Genomic DNA, 16,846 nt, shown 5'->3' with positions numbered 1-16,846 from the left:
CTGCACGGCGCGGTTGCGTTCAACCGCGCGTTTTATCGCCAAAGTGCGTTCGTTTCTTTCCCGTCATGCTTCATAGTTCGTCGACTATAGCGTGCTATTAAACCGTATGATTGTAAAGAAGAATATTGATTGGAAACTTGATCAGATGCACGCGCTAAACTGGTGCGAAACTCAAGGGCAACGATAAAATGATTCCGTCCAAATAGCCTGAAGTTTAATGCTGGCAAATTGGTACGAATAAATGCTTCTACTGCGTTTGAGAGCGTTTTCAATCTCGCAAGCTTGATGTGTGTTTAATAAACATGACATAATTATTTGAGAAAATTATTCATTGCCAAAGAGAAAGAGTTTCATACTTTCCTCCTTTTTTGAAATGACAAAGTGAATCACAACGAATTGACGCTCGTCAAAAGTGCACCTAACTTTATAAAAACTTTCTCTGTTCTCATCTACTCAATTGAGAACCGTATTTGAGATTTCTAGTTAAGTAATAAAGGTTCCTATTCTACACTATGTAGGACAGTACTCTACACTTCGTATTCTTTATTTTAAGCCTACACTACAGGGAAGTGTCTAAAAAAACAAAATGGAAAACTTTTCAAAAAATAGATTTATTAATTCAACGAATTTTATCATTTAGTCTAACTTACTTTAGGTACTTTTTACAAATATTACAATACATAACAACTATTATAGAGGAGTCAATAAAGCTGAGCTTCCTAAGAACTTACTTCTAATTTACCAGGGACAGATCCGATTTTGATGACTTTTTCTTTTGTAGGAGTAGTTTTTTTATATCATTTTAAATTAGAAACATTTTGAGTTGTTTAAATATTACGATCATATAAAATAAATGTCAGTATTTTTATTCCAACGAAAAATGATATAAAGTACTTTTCTGGTTTTGTACAGAGACAGCATTTGATAAGAACCCGTAAGCCGCTTTTGCATCTGTTCGTTGGTCTGTCAGAGGGTCTCAAAGTTCAACCTTTAAATGGCTGAACTCTTTCGAACCATATTTGATAACTAGTAGCAAACCCCCTTAATTTTTGAACTTTTTTATTTTTTACTAGTTGTTATACAACAGTACAGTTTACTCTACAATGACTTACACCAAGTTAAACACTTATCTAATAGAGGTAAGACAAGAAGATGTTGGTTTTTTTTGTTTTATATAAATATCACCTCTCTCAATTGTATTTCCTTTTTTATATTTTAAATGATCAACAAAAGAAAGAAACATCAAAAAAAATCGGACATGTCCCTCGCAAGTTAGAATTGTAATTTGTAACCCTTCATTGACTACGCTATTATCACCAATATTACATAATACTATCACAAATTATTCTACATTTTGAAAAGCTATGTTGTCACAACCCTTAGCACAGCAAAGGTCTGGGTCTACCTTCGTTATTTCTAGTTTCCTGGTACATCTTCGTTCTCTATACTCTACTATAAAGTATAAGGCTGCTCCTACAAACATCATGATAAAGAGGAGGTAGGTTTTGGCACTAGTCCTCAGGTAGGGTGAGATGACGTAGGCAATGATGTAGCCTACAGACTCCCAGAGGCGGAAATTGGAGAATGCTGCTTCTTCTCTGCCGGGGAAGAGGATACCGTAGTAGGCTGTCGAAAGAAAGATATAAATATCAGCAACAACACCATGGCGGCACATTATTGTGGGATTGTTGATGTCGTGGTCAAATCTTACAATTGATCATTTATACATAAATAAGTTAAATAGAAAAAAGAAAATGTTTTTCGTTAGTTTCAGATCTGACTTTATTTAGTAATATGAATTTCATAATTTCCACCCAATTGAGCTATACAGTCGTCTTTAGCCTGACTAACAAGTAAACTATAGGAAATGAATCATCTACGAGATATTGCTCATATAATATATTCAGGAGGCTTACAGGGCTATCGCAAGATTGACTAAGTCCCCTCACCTCACAGAGCTTTCTGTTAGACCAACGTGATAGGTGAGCCGTATCGCCGTGTATAATGGTGCAGCCAATTATGATAGTGAAAACTGCACAAAAAAAAAAGATAGAAGAAATAAGCGAAACACAATCAACGGACCATTAATCTGCACCATCCACACAGAGTCACACAGCCCCCACAGCACGGCTATGATGTACAGCACGTAGGACATGTGTGCCTGAGGCCGCCACACCAGCAGCGTGATGAACAGAGCACTGTGCACCACCAGGGCAGAGCAGATGAGAGGTACTCGCCCGGTTATCTGGAAAAACACATAACAAGACTCACAAAAAGTAAATAAAACCACTTTGTGACCCTATGGTTAGGGTAATACGGGCTGATCACCCGATTTTCCGAAAGTAAGATATTAAGAGTGTGTTGAGGGCAAGTGTGGTGGTCCCGGCTATTATTTACTTAAGTAAGTAAGTAAGTCTTCTCTTCTTCTATCGTGTGGGTTGTGAGGTGAAGTACCAACCCTGGTAACCGGGTCCAATGGTTAATTAACGTGCCTTCCGAAGCACGGATCATCTTACTTTCGGACAATCAGGTGATCAGCCTGTAATGTCCTTACCAAACTAGGGACCACAAAGTAATTTTTGGGATGTGTCCACCGGGAATCGAACCCAGGACGTCCGGATCGGAAGTAAGTAAGTATGTAGTCGTTACATGAGTCGTGTATGGGGCCTTTAACAGGTTAACAGTAACCCGGTCGATGAGGTCGTAAGTTAGTCTAACAGTATACACGAGAGAAGAAGATTTATTTTTTGACATAAGCCGTGGTAGCCCAGTTGGTAGAACGCTTGACTCTCAATTTGAGGTCACAGGTTCGAATCCCAGCATAGGCCTAAACCAATGATTTTCGAATCTGTTTCCGAATTCATGTTCGGTTTTTCTTTTTGACGTGACTTATTGTAGGTTTCCCTCATTTGGCATTAACTTGGCCAGACAAATGTGGAGCGCTTAGGGCTCTCACCCGGTACAATGGGCCTGAGGGTGCCCAGTTGGCTCAAATTCTACCGCAAACTCTGCAGGAAAAGACTTTGAGTTATTGTAGTTACTTTCGGCATTATTCTTCTAGCAAACGACTGCAAAGAAAAAAGCAAGAAGATGCTATATATATTTTTTATCGACTGTTGTGTGTTGCGTTCAACATTCTACAGATATTATTTAGGTAACGAACCTTGCCCAGATATCCAGTGACGACGCATCCAATAGCATCAGCAACTCCGAAGGTCATCATAACGAACCCAACAGTACCGGTCCCGATGGCACACGACACGAACGACTGAAATTCAAGGAAAATTGTTTTAGTAAGTATCAAAATTAACAAGTCAAATGTACGAACCATATGTTCAACAAAATTAACAATGTCAACTAGTCACCATATACAGCGTTCGGCTCACGATCCGGAAGTCCCGGTTTCAAATCCCGGTGGGGACTTATCACGAAAAATCACTTTGTGATCCCTAGTTTGGTTAGGACATTACAGGCTGATCACCTGATTGTCCGAAAGTAAGATGGTCCGTGCTTCGGAAGGCACGTTAAGCCGTTGGTCCCGGTTACTATTTACTGATGTACTTAAGTGAGTAATCGTTATATGAGCCATGTCAGGGGCCTTTGGCGGCTCAATCATAACCCTGACACCAAGGTTGATGAGGTTGGTATTCCACCGATAAAAAGAAGAAGACCATATAGTGACGGATACCTGCCTTCCATATTGTCTTAACCTTCAGCATAGAATAAAGAATAATACTAAATGAGAACGGTAACCTCCGCCCCGCACTAATTCATATCGGGCGCCGACCTCACCCCTCTGGGTCTTGCTGTCTTTGGCCGTAAACCGATACGGAGTAAGAGGGTGCGTGCAGACTGTCTATCTCGCTTGCACTAACGCGTTAAGCGGCATGGGAAGAATGAGACTTTTGTAAGGAGTGTCCGACGTTTGCATTTAGTCTAGTGACGTCCAAGTTACAGGTCTTCGGAGCATTTTTTGTCTCCGTCGTTAAGCGAAGTTGGAAGATTGGCTCGAAAACTCTTGGAAATGGGTTGGCTAACAGCCTAATTACCTCCACCAATTCGCATAGTGGAGTATACTCGATAACCTGCTGGACTGCTGGCCAGCGCTTGGTAGTGGGACATAATATAAATCTATTTATGTTTAAGTGATTCAAGGTGGTGTGGTGGTGGTGTTTTGTGTTTTTGGCCGAAAAAGTAAGATGATTCCGTGCTTCAGAGGGCACGTTAAGCCGTTGGTTCCGGCTATTAGGTAGCCGTAAAAACAACTCCACCAACCCGCATTGGAGCAGCGTGGTGGAGTATGCTCCATACCCCCTCCGGTTGGTTGAGGGGAGGCCTGTGCTCAGCAGTGGGATCGTTGGCTGCTGGCTATTTATGTATGTTTCAGTATGTTTTATACTATTGTTATCAAAGTATTGAATAATTATTTTGTGGTCATCCTTACCGCAGTAAAGTCAGCTCCGAAAAATGCCTGCTGCAGGCCGATGAAAACGTTGATGATAACCAGCATCAGCTGGTTGGGTTCCACCAGCAACTTCAGCGTAACTGCTAAGAGGGCGAACCCTGATAGACCCGTTCCTGAGTTGGTACGCCCTGAGGCGTATCTGGGTGAGGAAACATTAATGAACACATAGCATATCATCACGCGTGTATCCCCGAAGGGGTAGGCAGAGGTGAATAGTATGTTGAAATCCAATGTATCAGGGGGCGAGTCTACTGTTCATCACGTGATTATCGAGAACAAATCCTGGAAAAATCAAATCAAATCAAATATACTTTATTGCACAGAACTAAAATTTCAACAATCAGACATAACACATGAATACAGTACAATTTGGGCGGCCTTATTGCTCTAGAGCAATTTCTTCCAGGCAACCAACAAAAGGAGACAAACAAAAACGGAGAAAAACGTGATATCAATTATACTCGCTCCTTGTTCGAGAGGTTTTAAACAGTGTAGTCTACGTCTTATGCTCCAGCATCGTCACAATTTTCAAAGCTCATATCCAAAGCTAAAAAAAAAAGTTAGTTTCCCGCTTCCTGAACGCAGCTGTCAACTAATGTCATTTACGGTTTTTGTGCACCGGCGCGTCACTTCGCCTCCGTAAATAAACTAATTGAAAACTAATATTTAATACAAAAACATGATTGATATAGTGCGAAAAATCTGTTACTTACATAATCAAGTGCTTTTTTCTCTAAAAAAGCTAGAAACAGTACCAAAGAAAAAATGTGGATGACGACGAGCGTAAGTTCTTTTTGATAAAACAAAACGTGGATTATACTGGTAAGTCTTAACATTATCCATCTACTAAAACAAGAGAAGATATAATTATGATCAATTCAATTTAATTCCTTTTATTGTCGAAAACAAATTACTTTTTTTTGAGGTTATAATTTTATAATCCTAACATTCGAAGAAGTAACTTAAGTTGGTACTTATTACTAACAAAAGTAACTAGTTTTATTAACAGAAATAATAATAATATTAAAATTATATCGTGTTCGTGTTATAACAGTGATTTAAAAGTTATACTTTATTCCGATGTTGATGTTGTTTAAATTCGCCTTATATAAGGCAGGCAAAGATCTCAGGACTATACAGTCTTGACTTTAGTGATTTAATATTCGAAAATCACGATCAAAATAGGCCTAAGCCTTGTCTTCAGTCCCTGATTGCCGCGTTTTTATTTTCATTTGTCAAAAAAAAAAAAAAAATTTTTGTTTCTTTTTGTAATTGTGTTCTTGGCTTATGTTGCGGTTGATAACTTACTATCAGCGAATGAAATGAGCAGTTTTATTATAAAACAAAGAGAACCAGTGAAATATAACCGCAGAATGGCATAGAAAAGTAAATAATTAACTCGGAAATAATTTGACAAGTTCAGATAATTAGATGACAGAAGCACTTCATGTTTACCCTGTTCATCAAGAAGTACCTATGACACAGTAGTACTCAATATCACAGAGGTCATCTACACCATTGGTAGACAAGATACATAACTTATTCAAGATAACACTTAAAACATTTAGAGGATTATAATTGGTTTACTACAAGATAACCATACTTAAAAATGATATTATATATATTATAACAGTACATAATCCCTTCTCACAGTCTCTGTTAAGTGGTGTTAATAATGTTATCTTCTCCGAATGATACTTACAATATAAGATGATGATAATATACCCTAACAATAAAAACAGAAAGAGTGTTAAGAGAGTACAGGCAAAAGATAGCCTTATTATAGTAAGCAATTTCTTCCAAATTACTCTAATCTTATTATAATTCAAGCTTCCAACGTATGGGTGATGATTATTGGTACCAACCTAACCAACAAGAGAACACCACTTGGAGAGTCACCTAGTTAAGCACTAGTAGTGAACTGTCTGACTAGAGAATAGACAGACTATTTGTTTCCCTTTAGAGCTATCACAATAGAGGATAGACAATGGACTTGATGTATCAACCCTATTAACATAAAAATCAACCACTAAGACCATTGCTAAGCGCTAATATACCTATTTTACATTTCCATACCTAGAGCTATCACTCAGAGGATAGACAATGGACTTAAAGGCACAATGCACATAAGAGCTACCATTAGGAAGGTCGCCGTTGATAAGCGATAATATACCTATTTGTCATTTCCATACCTAGAGCTATCACTTAGAGGATAGACAATAGACTTGAAGGTATCAATGCAATGAATGTAAGAGCTACCACTAAGAAAGTCGCCATTGACAAGCGCTAACATATCTATTTCTCATTTCCATACCTAGAGCTATCACTTAGAAGATAGACAATAGACTTGAAGGTATCAATGCAATGAACATAAGAGCTACCACTAGGAAGGTCGCCACTGACAAGCGCTAACATACCTATTTCTCATTTCCATACTTAGAGCTATCACTTAGAGGATAGACAATGGACTTGATGGTATCAACCTAATTAACAAAAGATCTACCACCAGGAAGGTCGCCATTGCCAAGCGCTAATATACCTATTTATCATTTCCATGCCTAGAGCTATCACTTAGAGGATAGACAATGGACTTGAAGGTATCAACACAATGAATGTAAGAGCTACCACTAAGAAAGTCGCCATTGACAAGCGCTAACATACCTATTTCTCATTTCCATACTTAGAGCTATCACTTAGAGGATAGACAATGGACTTGATGGTATGAACCATATTAACATAAGAGCTACCACGATTATGGTCGGCATTGGCAAGCGCTATATACCTATTTCTCATTTCCATACTTAGAGCTATCACTTAGAGGATAGACAATGGACTTTATGGTATGAACCCTATTAATATAAGAGCTACCACGATTATGGTCGGCATTAGCAAGCGCTATATACCTATTTCTCATTTCCATACCTAGAGCTATCACTTAGAGGATAGACAATGGACTTGATGGTATCAACTCAAATAACATAAAGCTACCACTACAAGTATCGCCTTTTGCTAAACGCTAGTAGATAGCTAGAACATAGACCAACTATTTTTTATACTTTTATTTCCATGTTTGGTTTGTCACTTGAGGAATCGAAGATAAACCATTGAATTGTCGGGGCTTACCTACCCATGTTGAAACTCAAGATTAGACTAATGCTGAGAAACAATAGACTATTATGTCAAATTGATTATTATAAAATAATGAGAGTACAAATTCTGAAGAAATAACCGACAATTCAAAACCTAAAAGCCTCTGTTCTATTAATCAACCTCAACTGTGCTAGAAATCAAAGTATGTAATGTCAGAGATTACTTTCAAAAGAGATAACTGTACACAAGACATGGTTAGAGAATACTGCTATTAAATTCTTTCAACCAACATCATAAAATTCAAATAGCACATAAATAATAATGAATAACATTGCCCGAAGAGTGAGTAAACGAGATAGCAACAGGATCTGTGGAACAGAGACAACAGTATCAGCAGGCAGCCCCACAGCCAACAGCATGAACAGAAAGCCCACAAGGAACAGTATCAGCAGGCCGCCCCACAGCCAGCAATAAAAGCAGTGATGCAACCAGTCATGATCAGCAGTGCTATAACCAGCAGTACCAGCAGCCCTACAGCCAGCAATAGTAGCAGAGCTACAACCAGTATTGGCAGTCTCACAGCCATTAGTATCAACAGTGGCCCAGGCAGCAAGGCCGTTTAAGAATAGTACCTCATGAGGAGGAAGAATTCCCTATAAAGTTATAATGGGAAAATTTGCACAAGCAAATATATTTTTCAAAATTCTGGTAAAATTAATTCCGAATGTCTATCACTAAAAGTTTTAGCATTATCATTAAGACATGGGATTCAAATCCTGTCTTTGTTAATCAGGAATAACAATACTAATCTCAGTATAAATTGGGGTACCTACCTGATAATATTATACATACATACATACATACATAAACTCACGCCCGTAATCCCTAATGGGGTGGGCAGAGCCCCAAGTAATCAAAGACAACTTGCAGCCACTGTTGATACGATGTCGTAAGCTGGATATGATGAACCTTATGATAATATTATAACTTCAATGAAAATTTCCTTCAAGTATTACATTCGAAATTGTAAAATATTGATACCTAGTTCGGTTAGATAGAATAGTTGCCCTTTTTATTATTAACTCATAGGTGAAAAGGAAGGAAAAATAGTTCATTAGTAACATATAACTTACATCACCATTAGCGTTTTCTCTAAATTATGTTGTTGTAGATTTATTATGTTGTTGCTGATCAGCCCAAAACACAGTTTACAATTAATATAAAAATTACAACAATAATGTCCCTCCACTTAATCAATCGGAACCAAACTGCAGTGGAGAAGTAACAATAATATTTTCATGATAAATATATGTTTATCTTATTTTTCGGTTAGTGTTGTAACGTAAATCAGGCAGGTCCCTTCACTAAATAACCTGACATATTAAATCTTCAGGATGGGTACGAGAAGTGAATCCCTGTGCAAACAACAGGATCATGTTAAGTTAGGTTAAAGGAAAGGATGATTTTTACGAACGATGATAATATACCTACACGACCGATAATTAATAAATTAATGTTATCCTTATATGTAACTGCACACCTAAGGGTAAAATATGTTTTATTCATTTATTTATTTTTTCCAGTAAATAATAGGACGTCACTATTACTGTCCTAAAAACAAATTCAATAATTATTACACTAAAGAGATAGCTGCGTAAACAATGTTACGTGTGTTAATGTGTTGTGTGTACGTTGTTCTATCATCTGATTGGTGGGTGAAAGGTTGCATAGAGGAATAGGAAAAAAATCCACAAGTTATATTTATTATTACCACATAAAAAAATATACTAAATATTATTACCAAGCCCATATGGTCGATATTAGGTAATACACAATAACTTGGGCTCAGGTAATCTATTTTAATAAAAACAAAATCTTAATTATTACGAAGATAATTATCACACAAGTACATAATGTAAATGCACTTCCCCTCTTTATACTTTCAGCCTCATTTAACAATATCTTATAATAAAGAGGAAAGTTTAGTTCAGTGGTTCTGAATATTTTAATGAAAAAGGTCATTTGAATAAATGTATCGAAATTCTTACTTGCACTTATATTTGTATTTTCTCTAATCAATTTGACATGTTGTCTTAGGATTCATTTAACTACTCAATGTCGACAACAATTGCCAACTTAGCACAGGATGTTACAATCAATCTTGTGTCTGGGTGCCCTCGTCATTACCCGTTCTTCTTTATGTATTTCTTCTTCTTTTATGTATGTAAACAAATAATGTGTAACTTTGATAATTATTGTAGCCCTTGGTATGCCAATGAAAAATGAGTGTTATACTATATGATGAAGTCTCACAGTCCTTTCGACTATAACTATCGTTGTTGTTCAAGAGCTTCGGAAATGTGCTCTATGGTGAGGTCCCTGTGAGGCTCTTATAGCCAATCTTGATGTTGAGCTCATTCAGAAATTTGTTCTTGTGTAGTTCTTTTGTTGTGAAATTGATAGTAATGTGAAATAGGTATTTAATGTACTTGCTCAACTTCAACTTAATTATTTAGAACTATGTATCTATTCTAGTACAGTATAGTATAACCATATATTATATAACATACATAATATCGATTCCATTCTTGAGAACTGGTGAAACTTGTTTAGCGAACAGTTATTATTCTTATTGTTTTTTACATGATAATATCAAAACGTTTGGTGGAACGCCGCGCTGAGTTTATCAGGCGACGGCTGTGCCTCTCACTGCCTTTATTGGGATTAAAGTCATGGGCAGCTTAATTAGCTTTCGTGATAACAATGTACTTTATTAATTAATGAATAATCATATTATTGGTACTCGTTTCAATTTAAATGTTTCATTCCCAACTAAACTTTGAACATCTACACTGTTTAAAACCTCTCGAACAAGGAGCGAGTATAATTATGAGATTAAACGAACTTACAGGTATGTAAGTGAAGTTCTATCTCAATTATACGAAGCTCCTTGTTCGAGAGGACTCCCTCCCTTCAATTTTAATATCCCGCCCTAAAGCTTCCACAGGTGATGGAGTTGTCCATGAAACATGCTTTAAACATAATGACATTAGTTGACAGCTGCGTTCAGGAAGCGGGAAACTAACTTTTTTTTTTAGCTTTGGATATGAGCTTTGAAAATTGTGACGATGCTGGAGCATAAGACGTAGACTACACTGTTTAAAACCTCTCGAACAAGGAGCTTCGTATAATTGAGATAGAACTTCACTTACAGGTAAGTTCGTTTAATCTCATAATTATCTATGACCCAAACGTGAATTCGAATTACTTAATTCGTACGCGTACAGCCATGAGCAATATTATGTATATTTTTTATAAGTATTTGTTATGCTATGTTATGTTATTTTATGTCATGTCATGTCGTGTCGTGTCGATTCGTGTCGTCTCGTGTCGTGTCGTGTCGTGTCGTGTCGAGTCGTGTTATGTTATGTTATGTACCTACCCCTTTGAGAAGTGTATTATAAGTCAAATCTATTGCATCATACTGTATTGTTCGGTGATATAAATAGAAGATGACCTGAATGATGATGATGATGATACCTTTTCATAGAGTCCACACCGACAGCGACAATAATGGCCGCTCCCGCCATACACGCCAAATAGATTCCTAAAAGGAAACGTACGTTCAAACCTTCAAACGTCACATTGTTTAAACTTTTTGCGAACTTTATTGGAAAGTGAGTTATTTATCTTCTACTATCGCGTGGGTTGTGAGGTGGTTTACCAACCCCATCAATCCTGGTGTCAGGGTTACTATTGAACCGCCAGAGGCCCCTCACATGAATCAGTAAGTTGTAACCGGGACCAACGGCTTAACGTGCCTTCCGAAGCACGGATCATCATCAGGTGATCAGCCTGTAATGTCCTAACCAAACTAAGGATCACTTAGTGATTTTTCAACGGGATTTTAACTCGGGACCTCCGGATCATGAGCCGAACGCTCAAACCACTGGACCACGGAGGCTGTTCACAGGCTACATTACCATAATTATGATAAATGAATTATGTACCGGATGGTCTAATAACATATGAGGCAAAAAAAGATTCGGTTGGTTGTATGCGCTATTTGTGTAGAGGTAGTTAAGTTTATTTTTAAACAAACATATTATTTTTAAGTTGCGCTTAATGCCATATAAAAATGTCTAAGCCTTGTTTGTGGAAACACGGCGCGTGACGTAACTGCATAGTTATCAGAAAAAATCACAATATAAGTATTATTAAGTAAGTATGTTTAAAATCGCGTGACTCTTCCGTTCTCCGTAAAGGAGCCCTGTGTTCGATGTTTATTCAGTATTTTAAACTTAAGTTAAACCAGTATTTTCAAGACTAGAGTAAGTATTTTCCTTTAGTTACATTCAAAGTCGACGTTTCGATAGAAACACATACTGTGTGGGCCTCAGGTCGTCCAGGCTTCTAGACAATCATACCAGAAATTGTCAAGTTTTGGGTTACTTTCGAAACCACAAGCACAACAATCAAAGTATCTTCTTTCTTCTTCTGTTGTCATCTTGATGGAAATTGTAGGTACCTATGTGTCTCAGGAAACCTTCCTTCTTGAAACCAGAAGGCAATTAATTCTCATATCTTCTCGTGCTTGGCAAATAAGTCATATTCTGTGAGGCCTCAGCATGTTTTCAACATCTTTCTTTTTTTTGTTTTTTTTTTATGGCAATATTACTTTACTTGCACCATGGACTTTGCCGACAAGACATGTTCTTTCTTGTCTCTTTAACTTATGTAAATAATTTCCTAGTTTTAATTCATTACAGTTCATTTTAACATCATCTCGAAGGAGTATTATTTACCGGAACCACCTCCAACATTGGTCCCAAGAGTGTCGTCAACTTACCAACAAGCATCTCAATCTTCTCCTTGGGTTGCGCCTGCAAGACCTCCCCAGCATCGTCGCTGGGCAGGAAGTTGGCGCCGCACACCAGCGGGATGGTGGATGCGTTCACTGCCGTCACAGCTGCCGCGTTTTCGCCTGATGTTAGCACTGGAGGCGACAGAAATAATTCATTAAGAATAACACACACAGCGTGGCTTCACGCCTGTGGATACAGATATGACGTTGTTATTCTGATAAGAAAACTAATGATTCTATCGTATGTGTTGTGAAGTCGCTGTCTGTATAGTCTTCTAGAACCTTGAAATGCAATTGTTAATTGTTGTTTGCCTATACATATACGTCACACTACTGGGGACTGACCTCCCTTCAATCAACCGGAGGGGACAATAGATAATAGACATCTTCTCGAAAATTATATATAGGGTGTTAGTGACTTCGTAACGAAAACTTTGAGGGATGATTGAGACCATGATTCTGATTATTCTGAGTTAATATCAAGTGGAATTTTTCCACGCAAAAGTATAGAATTGAAAATAGTTTAAAAAAACTAAAAAAAAACATGAATTTTGCGACGGAAAATTCCACTTGATATCAACTCAGAATCATGGTCTGAATCATCCCCCTCAGTATTCGTTACGATGTCACTAACACCCTGTATTTAAGAATAACAAAAAAATCATCTTGCACTTCCTGAATTAAGCACGCAGGGAGATAACGTAGAACAAAAAATGACAAGCGAATTATGAGAATGAAAATTAGCTACCTAATTATTAAATGAGTGTATGACCCGTGCCGTGCAACGTCGGTCTGATGCACGAGAATTAAGTTGTTGTACATATATTTTTTTCGAGAAATGCATTTTCGGAGGTACTTATGTGACCTAACCTGTATTGTGCTGGTTTTCCCTTCGCGGGTTGGACGGTCAGACAGACAGTCGCTTCTGTAATAAACCGGACCTGTCAAATCTTCAGGTTAGGTTAGCGAACCCTGTGACAAACGGGATAATGCTAGGGAGACGATACTCGTAATCACCATTTGGCACGACCGAGAAAAATACGACGTGACGAGTTTGGTGATACTTGACATCTGGGAAAGAGAGCCCAAGATCGGGAGGAATGGAAGAAGGGGAGAGAGGCCTTTGCCCTGCAGTGGGATTATGTGGGCTAGTAACAATAATAATAATCTTAAACGGAATTGGCTACGTGACATTTTTTAGATAAATATTTAAAAAATTGCAGACACTTATTTTATACCTCTTAAATTGTAATATTATATTCTTTAAAAAGCTTTATACAGGATGTTAGTGACATCGTAACGAATACTGAGGGAGATGATTCAGGCCGTGATTTAGAGTTAATATCAAGTGGAATTTTCGATCGCAAAAGTATGGAACGGAAAATAATTAAAAAGAACACTAAAATTTTCATGAATTTTCCGACAGGAAATTCCACTTGATATCAACTCAGAATTATAGTCTGAATCATCCCCTTCAGTATTCGTTACGGTGTTACTAACACCCATACCTACTTGTATGGCTACCGTATGTACTTGTATGGGGTGTAAGTGTCATCGTAACGAATACTGAGTGGGATGATTCAGATGATTATTCTGAGTTAATATCAAGTGGAATTTTCCATCGCAAAAGTATAAAATTGAAAATAATTTAAAAAAATTAAAAAAAATGGGGAGCGCTGAAGCCTCTCATCCGGTACAACGTTTAAGACAACAGGCCTGAGGGTGCCCAGTTGGGCGCGTACCTCGGCTCAGGGCGTCGTCTGAGAGGAAAAATGTTGAAAGGATTAATCGACCCTAGTGGGTCGATAGCGATAAGCGCTGAATGAGGGAAATCGTCGACCACGCCGGCGGGGTCGGTATCGGGGTAACATATATTTCATATTATATTGTTACAACTATCAAGTAGCCAATTAGTATTATTAAGTGTAAAGACTGTTAGAATACTTGCCTAAAGAAGAAATGAGGTTTCCCCATACTTGGTTCATTTGGAAAATCATGAAGAATAAGCCCAGGAAGCGAACCAACAACGCTTCAGCTGAAATGTTGGAGATCTTACTATGCGCCTCTGATACCTGGAAACACGAATAATGTTCGATTTACAACATTCAAGTGGCTACAGGGGGGTGAAAAACGCTTTCATCTAAAAAGCAATATTGCAATTCGACATTTGCGCATATAAAAGTGCGCAATGTCAACAAATGTCAAATAGCAATATTGCTTTATTAATGTAATTTTAACAGAGCCGTTGATATAGACGACGCTATATACAGGGTGTTAGTGACACCGTAACGAATACTAAGGGGGATGATTCAGGCCTACGGCGTACATCCAGACGTACGGCGAGTCACCATCCTTACTTGGTTGACATACCACTAATCCGCACCAAGCGCTTCGCTTCATCCTTCATAATGCGCACAGCCAAGGAATGGAATGGGCTGCCGGCGTCGGTGTTTCCTGAATCTTATAACCTGGGGTCCTTTAAATCACGGGTGAATAGCCATTTTCTGGGTAAGCTCGTTCCAACGGCGATCTCTTCTTCTCCTTGTGGAAGAACGAAGTCAAGAGCAAACCCATCTTAATTAAAAAAAAGACCATAATTCTGAGTTTCTTGTCGGAAAATTAATGAAAATTTTAGTGTTATTTTTTAATTATTTTCAGTTCCATACTTTTGCGACGGAAAATTCCACTTGATATCAACTCAGAATTATGGTCTGAATCATCCCTCAAAGTTTTCGTTACGATGTCAGTAACACCTGAGTATACAGATACTCACCACAGATATGTAAGTGCACTTAGCACACCAGAGGGGGCCCCCGCCGAGGCCTACGATTAGGCCTGCGGGTATCATGGTGTAAAAGGTAGGCCACAGCTGAGCAGCTATGTACGGCATGTAAGTAACGAACGAAAGAGATATCGCCCATTTTGTTCCCAACCACCTGCATGGATGAAAAAAAAAATAAGTTTAAAAAACGAATACCCGTGGAAACCTGTCTGACATTGAAGAATTCGAAACACGAAAATTCTCTTGTCTGAGCTTAGTATCTGCTAACCATTCAATTAATAGATAACACATGGGAAATACCTAAAAAACAAAACGGATCCAAACAAAATTAATTCAATATTTTCTTCTTAGTATTATTTTTCATACCGTCTTTTTCAGTAAGTACGTAGTTATTTATATTTTTTTTTGTTTTCACAAAAATTTTGTTACTATTTTTTAAATTCCAGTTCTATTTTTATTAGGTCTTTAATAGGTACCTACGTAGCTAATGCTTAAATTTAAAAAAGTAGTTAATACTCGGCCGGAAAAATGTCACTAACACTCTGTATAAATAAGGAACTTACTTGATAACAATAACAGGTAAGAATATGTTGGAGAAGATGAGCCCTGCGTACACGGCAGCGAGCGAAGCCGTCCCCAGACCCGCCTCCGCGTTTATAGAGCTTTGTAAATTCGCAGCACCCTGAAAACCATAGAATAAAAATAAGTACATTCATTCAAGCTCACGACCGAACAACCAGCCTAGGTTAGGCGATTGATACTTGGGAGACATGTCTCATGGAAAATACATAATATATTATATTCCCTAACTAGTTCAATTGTACAACATAAACTCACGACGATATCCCAATTGGGGTAGTCAGGAGAACATCCATCGCAAGATGAACTAGGGGGTTAAAATGGAATTTGACATTTGCGCATATAAAAGTAAGTGCGCAATGCAAACAAATGTCAAATAGCAATATTGCTTTCTTACATGAATTGCTTCGATGTGGCCATTTTAACCCCCCCTAATCCCATTATCCCTAATCGTTATACCTTATGGGCGTGAGTTTATGTGTGTATGTAATTACTTCCATAGACTATCTTATCCCAAAGGGTGTAAGAACATAATTGGCTACTTAACAGTTGTAATAATAAAATATGATATATGTCGGATATGGTAGTTAATCTTTTAACAATAATTATCGAAAAGTTTTCTTTTATTAAAATAATTTTAAAATATTTTATTTTTACAAAATAAGAATGCGATTTTTTATCTGTGTATTACAAGCAGGGCTGCCAGATGTACGATTTAAATCGTACTCGTACGATTTTTTGGCATTTCTACTCATGTACGATCGCAAGACTACGATCGTACGGAAAATGTACGATTTTTCAGTACCTGGCAACATTTCGTAATAAAACAAATGTGTTACTCCGGCAGCTTTGATTTTTTTCAACGTTGCAGGCATTTTTTAATCACAAGTGCAGAAGAAATTAAAAAAGATACGATTTAGATGGCGCCATTCTATCGGAACTGGACTGTCTTGAACCTACCAATGCTGTTTCCAGTAATTGCAGTAAAAAGTACCGACGTTACTGCCACTCATGATACTGGTTCCAAGAATAATAAAATCCGAGGACATGCAAGTGATGCAGGCGA

The 16,846-nt window shown here is 37.7% G+C and overlaps 1 protein-coding gene across 2 annotated transcripts in view; it reads right to left on the bottom strand.

Annotated features, from left to right (window-relative positions):
* Positions 1-592: 592 nt before the first annotated feature.
* LOC126372078 (UNC93-like protein) overlaps positions 593-16,846 on the bottom strand; it is a 32,659-nt gene continuing 16,405 nt past the window's right edge. For both annotated transcript variants that reach the window (XM_050017617.1, XM_050017618.1), the window contains exons 3-11: positions 15,765-15,883; positions 15,193-15,355; positions 14,368-14,491; positions 12,405-12,551; positions 11,096-11,162; positions 4,445-4,604; positions 3,164-3,268; positions 2,083-2,245; positions 593-1,626 (exon numbers count right to left, since the gene is read on the bottom strand). In XM_050017617.1, coding sequence (XP_049873574.1) covers positions 1,343-1,626; positions 2,083-2,245; positions 3,164-3,268; positions 4,445-4,604; positions 11,096-11,162; positions 12,405-12,551; positions 14,368-14,491; positions 15,193-15,355; positions 15,765-15,883 — 1,332 coding nt within the window. In that variant the 3' untranslated portion in view covers positions 593-1,342. The remainder of the gene's footprint in view (positions 1,627-2,082; positions 2,246-3,163; positions 3,269-4,444; positions 4,605-11,095; positions 11,163-12,404; positions 12,552-14,367; positions 14,492-15,192; positions 15,356-15,764; positions 15,884-16,846) is intronic.

This window comes from Pectinophora gossypiella, chromosome 13 (genome assembly GCF_024362695.1).
Source record: "Pectinophora gossypiella chromosome 13, ilPecGoss1.1, whole genome shotgun sequence".
Classification (NCBI taxonomy): domain Eukaryota; kingdom Metazoa; phylum Arthropoda; class Insecta; order Lepidoptera; family Gelechiidae; genus Pectinophora; species Pectinophora gossypiella.
Note: the sequence above shows the minus strand (reverse complement) of the source record. Positions and strands in the feature narration are given on the sequence as shown.